At 40.9% G+C, this 16,728-nt stretch overlaps 1 protein-coding gene across 3 annotated transcripts; it reads left to right on the top strand.

The window, feature by feature from the left end:
• Positions 1-2,002: 2,002 nt before the first annotated feature.
• On the top strand, positions 2,003-15,403 carry LOC112256373 (lysosome-associated membrane glycoprotein 2). 3 transcript variants are annotated; one of them, XM_024429583.2, is made up of 9 exons: positions 2,003-2,154; positions 4,318-4,433; positions 5,924-6,134; positions 6,274-6,435; positions 7,866-8,059; positions 8,250-8,369; positions 8,521-8,575; positions 8,778-8,948; positions 13,778-15,403. In XM_024429583.2, exons 1-9 carry the CDS (start codon positions 2,109-2,111, stop codon positions 13,918-13,920), a joined length of 1,218 nt encoding a protein of 405 aa, XP_024285351.1. In that variant the 5' UTR covers positions 2,003-2,108; the 3' UTR covers positions 13,921-15,403. The 3 variants fall into 3 exon arrangements, with proteins under 3 accessions (XP_024285351.1, XP_024285350.1, XP_024285353.1); XM_024429582.2 differs by having other exon boundaries at positions 13,161-13,920; XM_024429585.2 differs by lacking the exon at positions 13,778-15,403 and adding an exon at positions 9,235-10,324.
• The last annotated feature ends 1,325 nt before the right edge of the window (positions 15,404-16,728 follow it).

Here is a 16,728-nt window from a genome sequence, read left to right as displayed (position 1 = left end):
CAAGATGACCGTCACCAGACCCCGGCTCCCTGTTATAGTCTCGGGCAGAGGGTATGGCTGAACAGTCCCTCTGTTCTGCCCCTCCAGGTAGAGTCCCGCAAGCTGTCCCCCCTGTTTTATCAGCCCTTTCCCCATCTCCAAGATCCTTAGCCCCTCTGCTGTTTGTCTTCTGTTGCCCCCATCACACTTTTCATGTGTCTAGGATTAAACCTCTGTCTCACAGCCTTTTGTCTCCTGTTTCTCCCAGTTCTGACCATTCTGCCTGCCCTGACCCTGAGCCTGCCTGCTGTCCTGTACCTGCCTGCCCTCGACATGCCCTTTGCCTGCCCCGTGTTTCTAATAAATCTGGGACCTGTACTATCCGCCTCCCGTGTCTACATCTGGGTCATATCCTGAGTCATGATAGGTTAGGCACCACAAAAAGGTTTACATCAGCAAGAGCAGAGCATGCCAGGGTTAATGTTTGGGATAGTTTTATTTACACCATCCCAGCAGCCCAAAAAAATGAAGTATATTTTCTTCTAAATACAAAATATATTTGCCCTGTGCTTCTCCGAGCATGCATTTCGTATATCCTAGGCCTAAAGGCTATGGATAATTTGTTTGAGACGACACTACATTGAGGCACACTTGATATTGCATGCCCAGCATAGAATCAGGCAAGAGGGGCAGCACATACACTACCGTTCATGTCCCTGTTTTTTTTGTTTAAAGAAAAGCAAAAAGAAATTGCTGGCCTTCCAGGTAGGGTTGCAAAAAAAGCCATATCTCAGACTGGCTGATTAAAAAGATTAAGATGGGCAAAAGAACAGACACTGGACAGAGGAACCCTGCCTAGAAGGCTAGCGTTCCGGAGTTGCCTCTTCACTGTTGACATTGAGACTGGTGTGTTGCGGGTACTATTTAATGAAGCTGCCAGTAGAGGACTTGTGAGGCGTCTGTTTCTCAAACTAGGCACTCTAATGTACTCAGTTGTGCACCGGGGCCAAGGGAGTAGTACACAGCGTTGTACGAAATCTTCAGTTTCTTGGCAATTTCTTGCATGGAATAGCCTTCATTTCTGAGAACAAGAATAGACTGAATAGTTTCAGAAGAAAGTTCTTTGAGGCCATTTTGAGCCTGTAATCAAATCCACAAATGCTGATGTTCCAGATATTCAACTAGTCTAAAGGCCAGTTTTATTGATTATTTAATCAGTACAACAGTTTTCAGCTCTGCTAACATAATTGCAAAAGGGTTTTCTAATGCTCAATTAGCCTTTTAAAATGATCAACTTGGATAAGCTAACACAACATGCAATTGGAACACAGGAGTGATGTTTGCTGATAATGGGCCTCTGTACGCCTATGTAGATATTCCATTAAATATCAACTGTTTCCAGCTACAATAGTTATTTACAACATGAACAATGTCTACACTGTATTTCTGATTAATTTGTTATTTTAATGGACAAAAAATGTGCTTCTTTCAAAAACAAGGACATTTCTAAGTGTCCCCAAACTTTTGAATGGTAGTGTACATCGGCATAATACATTTTACATCGGTTCATAGAATACTTTTTTCTCTAAGCCAATATGTAATTTAAAGACCAATGTATTGCATTGGGGGTTATGGAGTGGGTTGAGGAGAAAGTTTTGCTGGGTATTTAGATTGAAGGCCTCCATGAAATAACACCATATATATATTTTATAGACCCTAGTGAGTAATCCCAACTCAACTTTTACTTCGGCACCTAGAATAGTTCCCTATCTGTAAACCAATATATATTTCATATACAGTGTACTGCATTGGGAGCATTTATTTGACCTTGGAAGTTTTTTTAAACCCACATTTAATGCACATTTCATTTAAATATGAACAAATATTTATCATAGTTAATGTTTAGAAATTATTTTTCATATATCATAGATAAATACAGATTAAGGACACTTTTTTTTACTATTACGCAGGGGACTTTTATTGTTCCCGAAATTCCGTGACCCGGAAGTACTCTTTTTTTTTTTTTTAGTATTGCTGACGAGCGGATGCTCTAGAGCTGCACTTGGAAGGTAGCTGAAGTCGTAAGCTGGTGTCGCTTCCCGAACAGGTCTTTTGGCTACCAAGTCATCATGTTTCGCTGTGCGTTTTTGATTTTGTTCGTCGCTCTTGGAAATGGTATGTTTACAGAATTTAACGAAATATTGCTTTGTGTCATCGTTGGGTAATATTGTAATCCATAAGAGGAAACTTTCGGTGCTCCGTCACTTCGGGCGGCAGGCCTATCTTCAGCCATATTGCTTGAGCTAACTACGTTATTTATTTGCTGCGCCAGTAGCTAGCGAGGCTAGTTAGCTAGTTTTCTATCAAACATTAGCTGTAGCTAAGTTTAACTCAACAAATAAATTAAAAGTAAAGACTTATTCATGTGAATTTCACGCAACTTTACCGGCAATCAAAGACCCAATAATCCAAGACATTAAGTTTATGACACTGTTCACCTGTCATGCTAAATTAGCTAGCTAACGTTCGTTGTGGTTTTAAAAACTGTCTTAGTTGACAGGTCATGTTACAGAAAGGACTTCTGGGTGTACAGGGAAAATAACAGCTGTCTCTTAAACACCAAGTAATGTTTGGCATTGTCTTTCATTTGGCTTAGCTAGCAATATCGTCCTTATGTGTCGTTACCAAACATGTCAACGACAACCTCGACCAGCTTCATTCGCCCTGTTCATTTGGAACATGAAATAGGCTCACAACTCGTAGTTTGCTAAGTAACGTTAGCTACCAGTTACACATTTGCTTAGGTATCAATATGTAATGTACTAGCTAGATAACGTTAGCGTTACTATACTGTTGTAAATCCAGTTCAATCCAAAATCTCAGCTACATTTACGTTAAGGATTCTCACTTCAGTAACGTTAGCTGTATCTTATTTATGATATATGGCTTTGGGCGTTAATCAGGAAGTTGTCTCGTGACCAAGTATCTGCTGATTGACCTTTTGTTATTTAATTGTATAACAGCTGCAGTAACATTTTAAACCTGCACGGTAACCGAAGTGATTTCTATAGCAGTTGCTGTCTATAAACCAATCCCCTTGTTATGATTGATAGAAGGAATTTGCACATTGAGCCAATGCATGTCTTTTTTTATAGCCTGGATAGGTTTTGGCCTCCTGCCATGGTGTTGCCAGGACTCATTTGATATTCAAGTCAGAATCCTTCAAGGTTTTTTTTCCCCCCTTCCAATTTTTTCAATTTTCATTAGAATGTTTTCAGTTGAGAAATGCAAGCTAAGGCCTCTGATATCAAGTCACTCCGGGTGACGGGACACAGGGTCACTGGTGATAACCTACCAGGGCCAGTTTTTTAAAGGCATCATCAGGCTTAGTTCATTGTTAGAACCTTTTGTAGGAGCATCGTTACATCTCAGCTGTTTCCCAAAATAACCTGTACTAAAGTTGCATTTGGAAACGCTTGTTATTAACTGACTGCCTCAGACCACTAGAACAGCTTAGTGCGTAGTTCGAGCTTTTTTGCCCTTCCATGTCACTTTGTTCATAGAATATCTCTGCTAAACAGAAGCAAAATATTTATCAGTCTGACTGCTGATATCTTCAGAATGAAATTGACTGCAAATACAAAGTTGCCAAAGTGTTACAATCAAGTAAAGGATGAAAATATACTTCAAATAAAAACTGAGATGACTGCATTAAACTGACTTGCCTAGTTAAATAATGGTGAAATGTTTTCTAAAAAAATCAATTGTTCTGTTTTTCCAACAGGCTACTGTCTGTAATTATTTTGCCTCAATGTATTTCGTGATGGTGTAACATGTGTGCAATGATATGCCCAATCTATAATTTGGTGCATTATTGTTGGGAAGCCTAAGCATAATAAGCCACTTCAATATTTGCGGCCATAGGGGCTAATATCGTTCTAGGAGCTGATCTGTCATCAGTTTTGTGGGGTAATTCTAATGTTAAGATAAGATTAACACTTCAAACATTCTCTCTGCGTGGTAGGAACAATGCCTCTTTAAAACAATTGTAAACCTAAGTTCCGTCGCAATCTGGAAACTGGGCCCATTTAGTTCCATGTGAGATTGCTCAGATGAACACTTTCACAACAATGAAGGTTTGGAAATTGTTAGCACATGGTTTTACAAGAATTTCTATCTTTTGGGTACTTGTAAAGGCAAGTAGAAAATGACCAAAACTCATGTTAGACTACCTATGCTGTTTACTGTTATATTATTGAAATTTAGTTTGTTTTCAGGAGTACCCCAACATTCTGCCTCATAACATGTCAAGAAAATGGCTGTTAATTTTTATTTCAGAACTCCATCTATCACATGGGACTGAAGTGTCCGTCAACAACACGGAGAACAAATTATGCCTCTACGCCAATTTGATGGTCAACTTCTCAGTCGCATATGAAGTTGGTGTAAATAAGGTGTGTATTTACTCTAAATGTTTTTCTGCGTGGTAATAAATAACTCTTGATATGATTTGTCACTGCTTAATAAGTTTTGAGTTGAGTGTCTACTTTGACAAATATAGTTCTTAATGTAATCACAGAGGGGACGAGAGGGAATAACTGCAAGGAAAAGTCTTCTGTCTGTTCAGCGGTTTATCCTGTAATTGTCATTGCTTGTCTTGTTACACCAGGGTTTGTCAAAGTTATTGTCCCTAGCAATAAAAAAGCCTAATTAAGGGAAAATGCGAGCCTGTGTTTGGAGGATATATTGGCATGTTAGGCTCGAGATGATATTGAGGGCCGGGTTAGCAATGTATTAAAATAATGATTGGCATATTTTCATTAAATATTATTTTGATGAATTTATTCATACTATTTCATCCTTCCACAAGATATATATTCCCCGCACAAATCTAGGGTTGCTACCCAAGCCGGCTGGTCATTTGTTCTATCAGTTCGGTTGCTAGAGATGCGACCCAGTCGTTCAGTCTTTTTGTTCTGTGTTTATAGACCCGACCCAGTCGTTCATTCTAAATGTTCCATTGCCATACTGGCAACATTCTTATGGCTTGCTTGCTAGCTAGCCAACTACAGCTAACTTAATCATTTAAAAAAGCAGCCAGAATAGCAGCGAAGTATTTGTATAAGCTGTTTTCTATTGACATTTATTTGGATACATCCATAACAATGAGCTAATGAGGCGCGGTTTTGCCTGGCATGGACAATTTGCTTACCCGTCAGGACACCGTTGTTCATAGGAGCCAGCCAACAACACAGCTACTACAATCACTTCCAACTGAAGCTGGGAAGACTGCAAACTAGCTGCACATCATTTCGTTTTACCCATTTTTGGTTGACATTTCTTTGTTATTTATATATATATATAAATAAAATGATGCCAGCTGATTCATAATTTAGACCGGCTGAAAACCGCTGCCTGTCTCGTCCCTACTCACAATACGTTAATTACTATGAGACAGATGGAGATTGAATTTGAATATTGAAACAATGTTGCAAATGTCGGAGAGTAGGATAGCAAGATTTATAAATCTCTGTTGAAAACTGTTAGTTTAAAAGAAATGTTAGATTATGTCTATGCTTTTTAAAGTAGAGATCAAGTCTATAAATTGCTTGGCTGGGCTGATGAGACATTGGATTTGCTCAGTCAGATGTAACAGAATAAATAGACATTTTACCTTCATAGATTTAGCCAGTGGTAACTTGTGAAATAGACACCGGATGGAAGCCGGTTTTAACCCATCAGGATTAGACCCACCCGTTGTCCCAGAATATGAAATATTTCTTTTTTCCCCCCTGCTAATCCGTCATTATAATGGACACATGTTATGTCTACTGTACTATTTTGTCATGATGCGAAATGGCACTGTTCCTGAGGAAGTACTTGGTGGGAAATGATAAAAGGGAATCCATATTTTAATGACTGTCATATATTCATCCTCTTTCAGAGTGAAACTGTTATTTTGGTACTGCCTGAAAATGTGACAACCGAAGGGAGCGCCTGTGATAACACAACATCAACATTGAAACTCAGTTTTGGAGATGGGCACAGTTGGACAGTGGATTTCACTAAAAACAACAAAACCTACCAAGTAGATACCATTGTCTTCTCCTACAATCTCAATGACTCAAGCGTCTTCCCCAACTCTACATCAAAAGGTAACGAACTAGTGACTACATAGTTATGTCATGATACTGTTAATTCACGATATACAAATTTAGTACTGTAGTTGATATGACACATGCTGATATTTGACCATCCTTCTTGCTGATATTTGACAATCCTTCTTGCTTTTAGAAACCAAGTCTGTGACGGTAAAGTCAATCATCACCAACGTGAGTGTGGACACCTACTACTCCTGCAAGAGTGCAGATGTCCGGACAGTAGAGTCTGTCATTCAGACACTGTATGATGTTGCTCTACAGGCGTTTGTGATTAACGGCAGCAAAAGTGACACCGGTAGGTAGTACGAGCATCAGGCCATTGTAAGATGAACTGTGCCACAATCATACGGTGCATTCGGAAAATATAGTCTCCTTGACTTTTTCCACATTTTGTTAATTCTAAAATAGATCAAATAATTTTCCCCTCAGTCTAAACAAAATAATGACAAAGCGAAAACAGGTTTTTGGAAATGTATTAACATTTTTTTTTTTAAACAGATACCATATTTACCTAAGTTTTCAGACCATTTGCTATGAGACTCGAAATTGAGCTCAGGTGCATCCTGTTTCCATTGATCATCCTTGATGTTTCTAAAACTTGATTGGAGTCCACCTGTGGTAAATTCAATTGATTGGGCATGATTTGGAAAGGCACACACCTGTCTATATACGGTTCCACAGTTGACAGTGCATGTCAGAGCGAAAACCAAGCCATGAGGTCGAGGGAATTGTCCGTAGATCCCCAAGACAGGATTGTGTCGAAGCACGGATCTGGGGAAGGGTACAAAAAAATGTCTGCGGCATTGAAGGTTCCCAAGAACGCAGTGGCCTCCATCATTCTTAAATGAAAGAAGATTGGAACCACCAAGACTTCCTAGTCTAGGCAGCCAGCTCTAACTGAGCAATCGGGGGAGAAGGGCACTGGTCAGGGAGATGATCAAGAACCTGATGGTCACTGACAGCTCCAGAGTTCTTCTGTTGAGATGGTTGTCATTCTTGAAGGTTCTCCCATCTCTGCAGCACTCCACCAATCAAGCCTTTATGGTAGAGTGGCCAGATGGAATCCACTCCTCAGTAAAAGGCACATGACAGCCCGCTTGGAGTTTGCAAAGATGCACCTAAAGGACTCTCAGAATATGAGAAACAAGATTATCTGGTCTAATGAAACCAAGATTGAACTCTTTGGCCTGAATGCCAAGCATCACCTTTGGAGGAAATCTGGCTTCGGGACAAGTCTCTGAATGTCCTTGATTGGCCCAGCCTGAAAATAGCTGTGCAGCGGCGGTCCCCATCCAACCGGACAGAGCTTGAGAGGATCTGCAGAGAACAGTGGGATAAATTCCCCAAGTACATGTGTGCCAAGCTTGTCATACCCAAGAAGACTCGAGGCTGTAATTGCTGCCAAAGGTGCATCAATGAAGTACTGAGTAAGGGTCTGAATACTTATGTAAATGTGATATTTGCAAAATTGTCTTAACTGTTTTTGCTTTTTCATTTTTGAATAAGGCTGTAACGTAAAAAATCTGGGAAAAGTCAAGGGGTCTGAATACTTTCCGAATACACTGTATGTCAAACTATTTTACTGTGTAAAGGGTTGTGGTCAATTCCAATTAACAAGGGTCAATTCAGGAAGTTAACGGAAATTCAGTTTACTTCCTGAAACGCAATTGATCCCAACCCTGTTGGTTCTCTGAACTTAATAGGTTCTCTGTTTTCCCTGCATAGACACCATATGCTCCGCTGACATGCCCTCCACCACTGTGGCGCCCACCACGACCGTTACCACCACAGCTGCCCCCACTTCTACCCCTACACTGCCCACGCCCACTACTGGAAAGTACAGCATCGCAACCGACGTCAACAGCACAGCCTGCCTGATGGCCACCTTCGGCCTACAGATCGGCTACAAGCAAGGAGACGTATGTATACAAGTAGGATAGCGATTGTAAAATAGGCCCTTTTGATGTTTCTTATTTTAGCATGCAATCGTCTGTTTAATTGAAAATGTTAAGATATGTTTGTCAGAGAACATGATTTTCTTGTCTATGAAGATAGGTCTTTGTTGCTAGTATGTTAGTGTTTAACGACCTGTGTTTTCCCCTTTATTAGAAAGAGGAGACCATCAACCTGGTGCCCAATATGACTGAAGTGGGTGGAGCCTGTAGGTCCAACAGCAGCGATCTCAAGTTGACATCGGATACAATCACCATCATGTTCACATTCAGCAACGTAAGGCGACGAAGCCAGACACGTAACAAAAAAATCTGAAACCAAGTCCGGTATTATCCTGGTTGTCTGCATTTAGCATGTAGACAGTTGGACAAATACAGAGTAGGGTCTATTTCAGTCAAACTGATAAGTGTTTCCTTGCACGTTACAGGACGGCAAGAAGTTCCAACTGCACGCTCTGAATGTCACAGTGATACCAGCCACTGGTAAGCAGCAATGCACTACAAACCCCTTCAGAAACAAAGTCCCTAATTGGATGTTAGGATAGGATCAACTTTATTCTCCCCAAGCTGCCATTTTTCTTGGAAACAGTGCAGCTTTGTAATAAACAGTATACATTACACTCAGCACCTGCACAGTACATGCAATGCATATTAGAACATTGCTCACTCTGTGTGTTATGTCCAGGGGCTCCCGTCGTTGCAGTCAATACCAACATGTCCATTTGGGCGGCGGCGGTAGGCAGCTCCTACATGTGCAACAAGGAGCAGACCTTAAACGTCACCGACACGCTCACACTCTACACGTTTGAGCTTCGCGTCCAGCCCTTTGAAGTCAACAAAGGCGAATTCGCTACAGGTAGGTGACTTTCTGAGATGGTGAATTTGCATCATTACCCTTATGTTAGTGGTATGCTACAGCTTACTAGGATTGCTAAAGCCAAATGCAGCTAACATGCTTGAAACTGAGACATAGACTGTAATAACCATTATGGGCTTCAGTAGAATGGGTTACATGTCCAGTTTGGTGAAACGGGTAAGTATTTCAGGTCATGCCATGCTTCTGCCCTAAAGATTAACAACCAAATGATCATGAGAAGATGATGTTCCAAGTTGTGCTCATTGATTCTCTCTCTCGTCTGCAGCCCATGAATGTTCACTGGATGACACCAGCATCCTAATCCCTATCATTGTTGGTGCTGCCCTGGCTGGCTTGATTCTCATTGTAGTGATTGCTTACGTGATTGGTCGTAGGAAGACCTATGTGGGATATCAGACCCTCTAAAAAGCAATATGTGATCATGAATCTGTGATAATTAATCAAGAACACAGGTTGATCCTTGTGTGGGGTGGCGGTCCCAAAGCCTGGTCTTGAGCTTAGTCTAGTTTTGCTTAGGTGTAGACTTGAGCAGCTTTATTCAGGTAAACCTGAATACTCAAAATGTTTTCCAGGACCAGGTTCGACTGTCATACCCCGTTTATTTGTTTGATTTCTGTTTTGTTTGATTTGCTTAATCTTTTTTTTTGTTGTAAAGGAGCAAGTGCAGGATTATTTGACCTCTGTTAGCCAGTGCAATTTTTTTGAAACCTTTGGAACCAGTAAAGGCCTTATTTATTGAAAATTCTCAGTGATTGCACCTGACCCATCTGACATTACTTGCCGGAGGCTTCTCATTCAGGGTAGGGACGCTTTTTATGAAGTAGCACATTTCATAGAAACACCAGTTAAAGTCCTTGTGCTACAGTTTGCACATTTTCACGAGGAGCTGTGACAATTGCGGGCTGTGCCCTTTTTCACTATGAATCATACACTTGCTCCCTCCCTTTGGCATACTTTTTTTGTTTATGTTCTTATTGAATTTGTGTATTTTCATTCAACCTTTCTTTTGTGGTTTTATTCATCCTCACAATTCATTGTAGCAGTGCACCATTTTGACTGACTTGAACATTTCACATTTGCCTCGCTGCTCAATGAGACATCATTGAGTAGCTTTGATTTGGCTCAGGAACTCTTTTACGAACTAACCAGGGTCAAGGTCTGCTGCTTTGCGCTCCTTGCCCTTTCAGCTCGTTACTGATCATCCACTAGTCGGTCATTAGTTTGAATTGGGAGATGTGTCTTTTTGACTGAAATGTGTGGCCACAACTCGGGTAAAAAGAAAAGGTGGTATTGCTGGCATATAGTTCCGTCTCTAAGTTGATTTGACAAAACAAGGCATCCGTCATTTATATTCACGCACAGCAGTACTTGACGTATGGTTGCCACCAATGTCAGTCTGACTTTGACTGACTGGCTCACATTGTGTAGTGTGAAATCTACCAAGTGTTTAATTAACTTTGAAAAGTCCATGCCTAGTTTGTGGATGTAAAAGACAAACCAGAAAAGAAAGGTAACACACAACCCCTCCTGTCATTACATGTTGGCGTTTAAAAAAGGGATAGCTCTGATTATTTGCGGTCATTCAACCCTATTCTTCACAGATGGTGATTCTTTTTTTATACATTTAAATGCACTAAATTGTTCAGTAAGTTTGACATAAATTGAAAATGTGTGCTGCAATGTTACACCTGTGTATATTATAGCTATTGCTGTGGTGTTGCTCCCGAAAGCTGCCACTTAGTAAGGGGGCACTTGTGACCACGGCTGGGGTCTATTCCATTTCAATTAATAAATTCTAATTCCAATTTGCCTCACAGCTTTTTCATGGGGAAAATTGGAATTATAATTTCAGTTTACTTCCTGAATTGACTTAAATGAAATGGAATTGACTCTAACCCTGCCTATTTGACCGCTTGTAAGTTGCACCAAGCGATCGAGTAAGAGAAAGGATGATTGTCCACAGGATTTGCAGTACATGTGTATATTGTCGTACTGTTGTGACAGGTGGAAATGGGTAGTTGCTGTGTATTATCGCTTTGTCGTAGTGAGATGGTCTGCATGAGACATGAAGAAATTTGATTGCTGCCTTTAATTTCTGTTGATCAATCAGTCAACCCCAAAACATTTAAGATGCTGTATATGTGAATGATTTGCTTTTTTTTCCCTTTTCAAACATATTATTGCTTTTACATTCCAGTGTGTTGTCTTGGAAAATTGACTGCTTTTGTACAAATTCTGTTTGTTACTTTGGTTTTAAAATTGTATTTTTTTCTTGACCGCATCAACAATCAGTTCTAAAATACAATTTTGAAAACATTTACTATACCCAATTTTCATTCACTTGACATGATCAAATGTTATGATTGTGCCTTGCTCAACGAAGCAGCTCCAATCACGTTTGATTACATTAATGAATCGGATTATTTGGCTCTTTTTTTTTTTTCTCCTAGTTTATGAATTCATAAAGCAGCATGTTAAGAAACGGGAAATCACAGGACAGACCCATTCTTCAAATTAAGATACGCTGAACACCTTTCTAATATTTTTTTAAACTTTAGAACGGCCTCAATTCATCTGGGCATGGACTGACTCAACAAGGCGTTGAAAGCATTCAACCGGGATGTTGACTCCATGTTGACTCCATGTTGACTCCATGTTGACTCCATGTTGACTCCATGTTGACTCCATGTTGACTCCATGTTGACTCCATGTTGACTCCATGTTGACTCCATGTTGACTCCATGTTGACTCCATGTTGACTCCATGTTGACTCCATGTTGACTCCATGTTGACTCCATGTTGACTCCATGTTGACTCCCATGTTGACTCCATGTTGACTCCATGTTGACTCCATGTTGACTCCATGTTGACTCCATGTTGACTCCATGTTGACTCCATGTTGACTCCATGTTGACTCCATGTTGACTCCATGTTGACTCCATGTTGACTCCATGTTGACTCCATGTTGACTCCATGTTGACTCCATGTTGACTCCATGTTGACTCCATGTTGACTCCATGTTGACTCCATGTTGACTCCATGTTGACTCCATGTTGACTCCATGTTGACTCCATGTTGACTCCATGTTGACTCCATGTTGACTCCATGTTGACTCCATGTTGACTCCATGTTGACTCCATGTTGACTCCATGTTGACTCCATGTTGACTCCATGTTGACTCCATGTTGACTCCATGTTGACTCCATGTTGACTCCATGTTGACTCCATGTTGACTCCATGTTGACTCCATGTTGACTCCATGTTGACTCCATGTTGACTCCATGTTGACTCCATGTTGACTCCATGTTGACTCCATGTTGACTCCATGTTGACTCCATGTTGACTCCATGTTGACTCCATGTTGACTCCATGTTGACTCCATGTTGACTCCATGTTGACTCCATGTTGACTCCATGTTGACTCCATGTTGACTCCATGTTGACTCCATGTTGACTCCATGTTGACTCCATGTTGACTCCATGTTGACTCCATGTTGACTCCATGTTGACTCCATGTTGACTCCATGTTGACTCCATGTTGACTCCATGTTGACTCCATGTTGACTCCATGTTGACTCCATGTTGACTCCATGTTGACTCCATGTTGACTCCATGTTGACTCCATGTTGACTCCATGTTGACTCCATGTTGACTCCATGTTGACTCCATGTTGACTCCATGTTGACTCCAATGCTTCCCACACAATTTTGTCATTCCCTTTCACCCACTGAATGGCACACATACACAATTGATGTCGCAAGGCTAAAAACCGGTCTCTTTCGTCTACACTGGTTGATTTTGAAGTGGATTTAACAAGTGACATCAATAAGGATCATACTTTTCATCTGGATTCACCTGGTCAGTCTGTCATGGAAAAGCAAGGTGTTCATAATGTTTAAACTCGGTGTACGTTCTTCTGTGGCGGTGAACAATGTTAATTTTTGAATTCCTTTTCAATAGGCTTTTAGCTGCAATAAATGGGAATGGAAATTGTGCATAAACTGGCGTGGACCATTTTTAATATTTTACAATATTATTGGTCCCCCGGACATTTTAGTAAATCCCTCCTTTGTTTTCCAACTATTCTTGACTGAAGTGTCTCTATGATTGACCATGCATTCACCATTTTGATGTTTTACTTTTCTTCCACCCTGCAACCCCCCCCGTGCCCACTTTCTTTACTGTCATCCAGCGGAGGATTGCCAAGACGATACGACAGAGAGCTGGCTTGTTCCTATAGCGGTCGGGGTTGCCTTGACTTTACTGGTCCTCATTGTGTTGGTTGCCTATTTCATTGGAAGAAAGCGAAACCAGGGCGCTGGCTATGAGCACTTCTAAATTATCACTATGCTGAGGCTATAACTTCGGTCATCTGGATAATTGTTGATTTAATTTGACTAATATACTGTGCAGAGTTTACTTAATGGTGAAATTCACCGGATGGAAAGCTCTTTCTCATGAAACAATGACTTGGAGAAGCGGCTGTGTTAACGATGGCATGTAACAGCTGTGTGTGTAATTAAAATGTATTGATTTTGATTGACACATCTTATATTCCTCATCACGTGGTTGTCTATAGATGGCTGATAATGTTTTCCTAATTGCAATTAATGCCCATGCTCTGACGTACCCCGACGAATGTCTTGGTTCTGAACTTGCTGCTTTTAAAAAAATTCTAATTTCTTCCATGTCTGTGAAGGACTTAACCAAATCCTGTTTCTTTTCTCCTCTTAACTCTGGTCTTTTCTGCTGACTAATCACTAGCATGCTATCATTGCTAACCCTTCTTCTCTCTCTTCTCTGTGGCAGCCGTGGAGTGCTTCATGGACTCTGATTTGAGCTTTCTGGTGCCCATTGCTGTGGGCGTGGCCCTCAGCTTCCTAATCATCCTTGTGCTTATCTCTTACCTGATTGGCCGGAGGAAGAGTCGCACTGGCTACCAGTCTGTATAATCCAACCAATCACAGCTGCTTTTGCCTCTACCCATTCCCTCATCCTCCAAGCCCCTCACAACATGTTCCCTGTTGCCTCCCCATCCCCAAAGCTTCTATGGCATCCAAATGTTTCTTTCCATTTCCCATGGGTCTTTCCTTGATGTTACCCTCAGCAAATTCCCTTTTCACACTCCTACCCTACTTCTTACCCCACCCAACAGTTCTTTTTGAAGTCCTTTTCGTATGACTGAAGTCATCAAGCAACAAAACCTGTCAAAATGATCAGTGGTTTTACACCAAGTGTGTTTGGATGTAAATTGCATGGAGTATCATGGCTCCTCTTAATAACAGGGCATCAGTTGTTTATTCCCAGAGGTTCATATGAATGAGGTTGTTTTCTCACACTGTTCTGTTGATATCCTGTATTATATTTGTGTACATTTTAATTGCTCTCTTGTATAGAATGTTCATTTTTGATGAATAGAGATGTCAAATTATACTGAGAAAATATTGAAAGCGCATTGAAATTTAGAGCCAATGTTATATCTAAGTATCCATTGGTAAATCTTTGCAGAATTAGAAAATGCCATTTATTTTTATGAATTCCCTCATTAAATTAGCAGATTCTTAATTGTGATTGTACCCCCTGCACTTATTTCTCTTAGTCGTAGTACAATAAAAGGGTTTTGACTAGAATGGATACAGCTTTTGTCAGATTTGACTTTTCATGGCAGGTTAGGAGAATTAGGTTAAGGTTAGGAAATTGTATTCCTTTCTAGCCATGACCCAATGAAAGGGAAACTAACTTTACAAAGACACAGCTACTAACCAGCATTTGGAGCAGTTGCATAAATGTCATTTTGATGTTTGTATTTTCACTAATGTTACAAAGTCCCCTCGGAAAGGAGGATGATGGCATAGTCTTGGGTCTGGTATCAGAAATGGCCCAGTTAGGAAATCTACAACAAGAACTGGGTCATGTTCAGTAGGGAGAATGTTTTGAAACTTTATAAACCGTGAGGTACTGCCTGAACAATAGAAATTCTGTTGCAACCCTTTTTGCTACCGCGTATCCTTCTGAACGCGACCCAGGCCTCATAATAGGAAGTATAAGAATTGACCAAAAATTATTTTATGACCAAAGCCTGGACAGGAAGGAAACTCCTTTCTGAACCTCCCCATCTCAGAGCAGGTATATAAAAGCCACTTTTTTTTTTAGAAAAACAAATTAATTCAGTGTTTTGACCAAGGATGCTATTTCCTTGCTGTTCTTGTATCATGCTCATTATTCGGTGTGAACTTCTGTTTTGTACCAATACTTATGATTATAATGATCCTGGTTAAGTTTGCCTCTAAGATGTGGTCTTGTGCCTTTTTGTTGCACTACTATTCCCCTCATAACCAAGTCTGTCTCTTATCTCATGACGATTGTGAAATGATGTAAGCTCGTTGAACTAAAGTTGAGGGAAACGTTTAAATAAAGTTGCTTTCCTGTTTTGTAGCAATTTGCTGACTCCTATTTCATTAACCACCTTTGGTGTTCTCCTTTCCTTTTTATTGCGCTTGTTAAACCACAAGGACATCACTCGTGACTGGCATTATCTCTGTATACAGTTGTAAAACTGGCAGTGTTAGGCAAAAAAAAACTGCAATATTCAGGCCCAAAGATGAGACTTTGGTCAGGATCATGACTGTATAATCTCGACTAGCATAATGGCGGCATGAATGTTACCTCTTCAATGACTCTGTGTATTCAGACCCCTCTTTAATAAAAATGACCTTAATCTACACAATACCCCATAATGACAAAGCAAAAACAGGGTATTAAAGTTTTGCAAATAAACTGAAATGCCTTACTTACGTAACTATTCAGACCTTTTGCTATGAGACTTGAAATTGACCTCCGGTGCATCCTGTTCATCCATTGACCATTCTTGAGATTGGAGTCCACCTGTGGTAAATTCCATTGATTGGACATGATGTGGAAAGGCACAAACCTGTCTATATAAGGTCCCACAGTTGACCGTGGATGTCAGAGCAAAAATCAAGCCATGAGGTCGAAGGAATTGTCTGGAGAGCTCCAAGACAGGATTGTGTCAAGGCACAGATCTGGGGAACGGCACCAAAAAAATGGGAGATAGGCGAACCTTCCAGAAGGACAACCATCTCTGCAGCACTCCACCAATCAGGCCTTTATATCTTTATGGTAGAGTGGCCAGATGGAAGCAGCCACTCAGTAAAAGGCACAGGCTGCTTGGAGTTTGCCAAAGGCACCTAAAGGACTCCGACCATGAGAAACAACGTTCTCTGGTCTGATGAAATCAAGATTCAACTCTTTGGCCTGAATGCCAAGCGTCACATCTGGAGGAAACCTGGCACCATCCCTACGGTGAAGCATGGTGGTGGCAGCATCATGTTGTGGGGATGTTTTTCAGCGGCAGGGACTGGGAGAGTGGGCAGGACCGAGGGGAAGATGAACGGAGCAAAGTACAGAGAGATCCTTGATGAAAACCTCCAGAGCTCTCAGGACCTCAGACTGGAGTGAAGGTTCACCTTCCAACAGGACAACGACCATAAGCACACAGCCAAGACAACGCAGGAGTGGTTTCGGGACAAGTTTCTGAATGTCCTTGAGTGGCCTAGCCAGAGCCCGGTCTTGAACCCGATCAAACATCTCTGGAGAGACCTGAAAATATATGTGCAGCGACATTCCCCATCCAACCTGACAGAGCTTGAGAGGATCTGCAGAGAACAATGGTTGAAACACCCAAAATACAGGTGTGCCAAGCTTGTAGCTTCATACCCAAGAACATTCAAGTCGAAGGT

The sequence above is a fragment of the Oncorhynchus tshawytscha genome, linkage group LG08 (genome assembly GCF_018296145.1).
Source record: "Oncorhynchus tshawytscha isolate Ot180627B linkage group LG08, Otsh_v2.0, whole genome shotgun sequence".
Classification (NCBI taxonomy): domain Eukaryota; kingdom Metazoa; phylum Chordata; class Actinopteri; order Salmoniformes; family Salmonidae; genus Oncorhynchus; species Oncorhynchus tshawytscha.
Note: the sequence above shows the minus strand (reverse complement) of the source record. Positions and strands in the feature narration are given on the sequence as shown.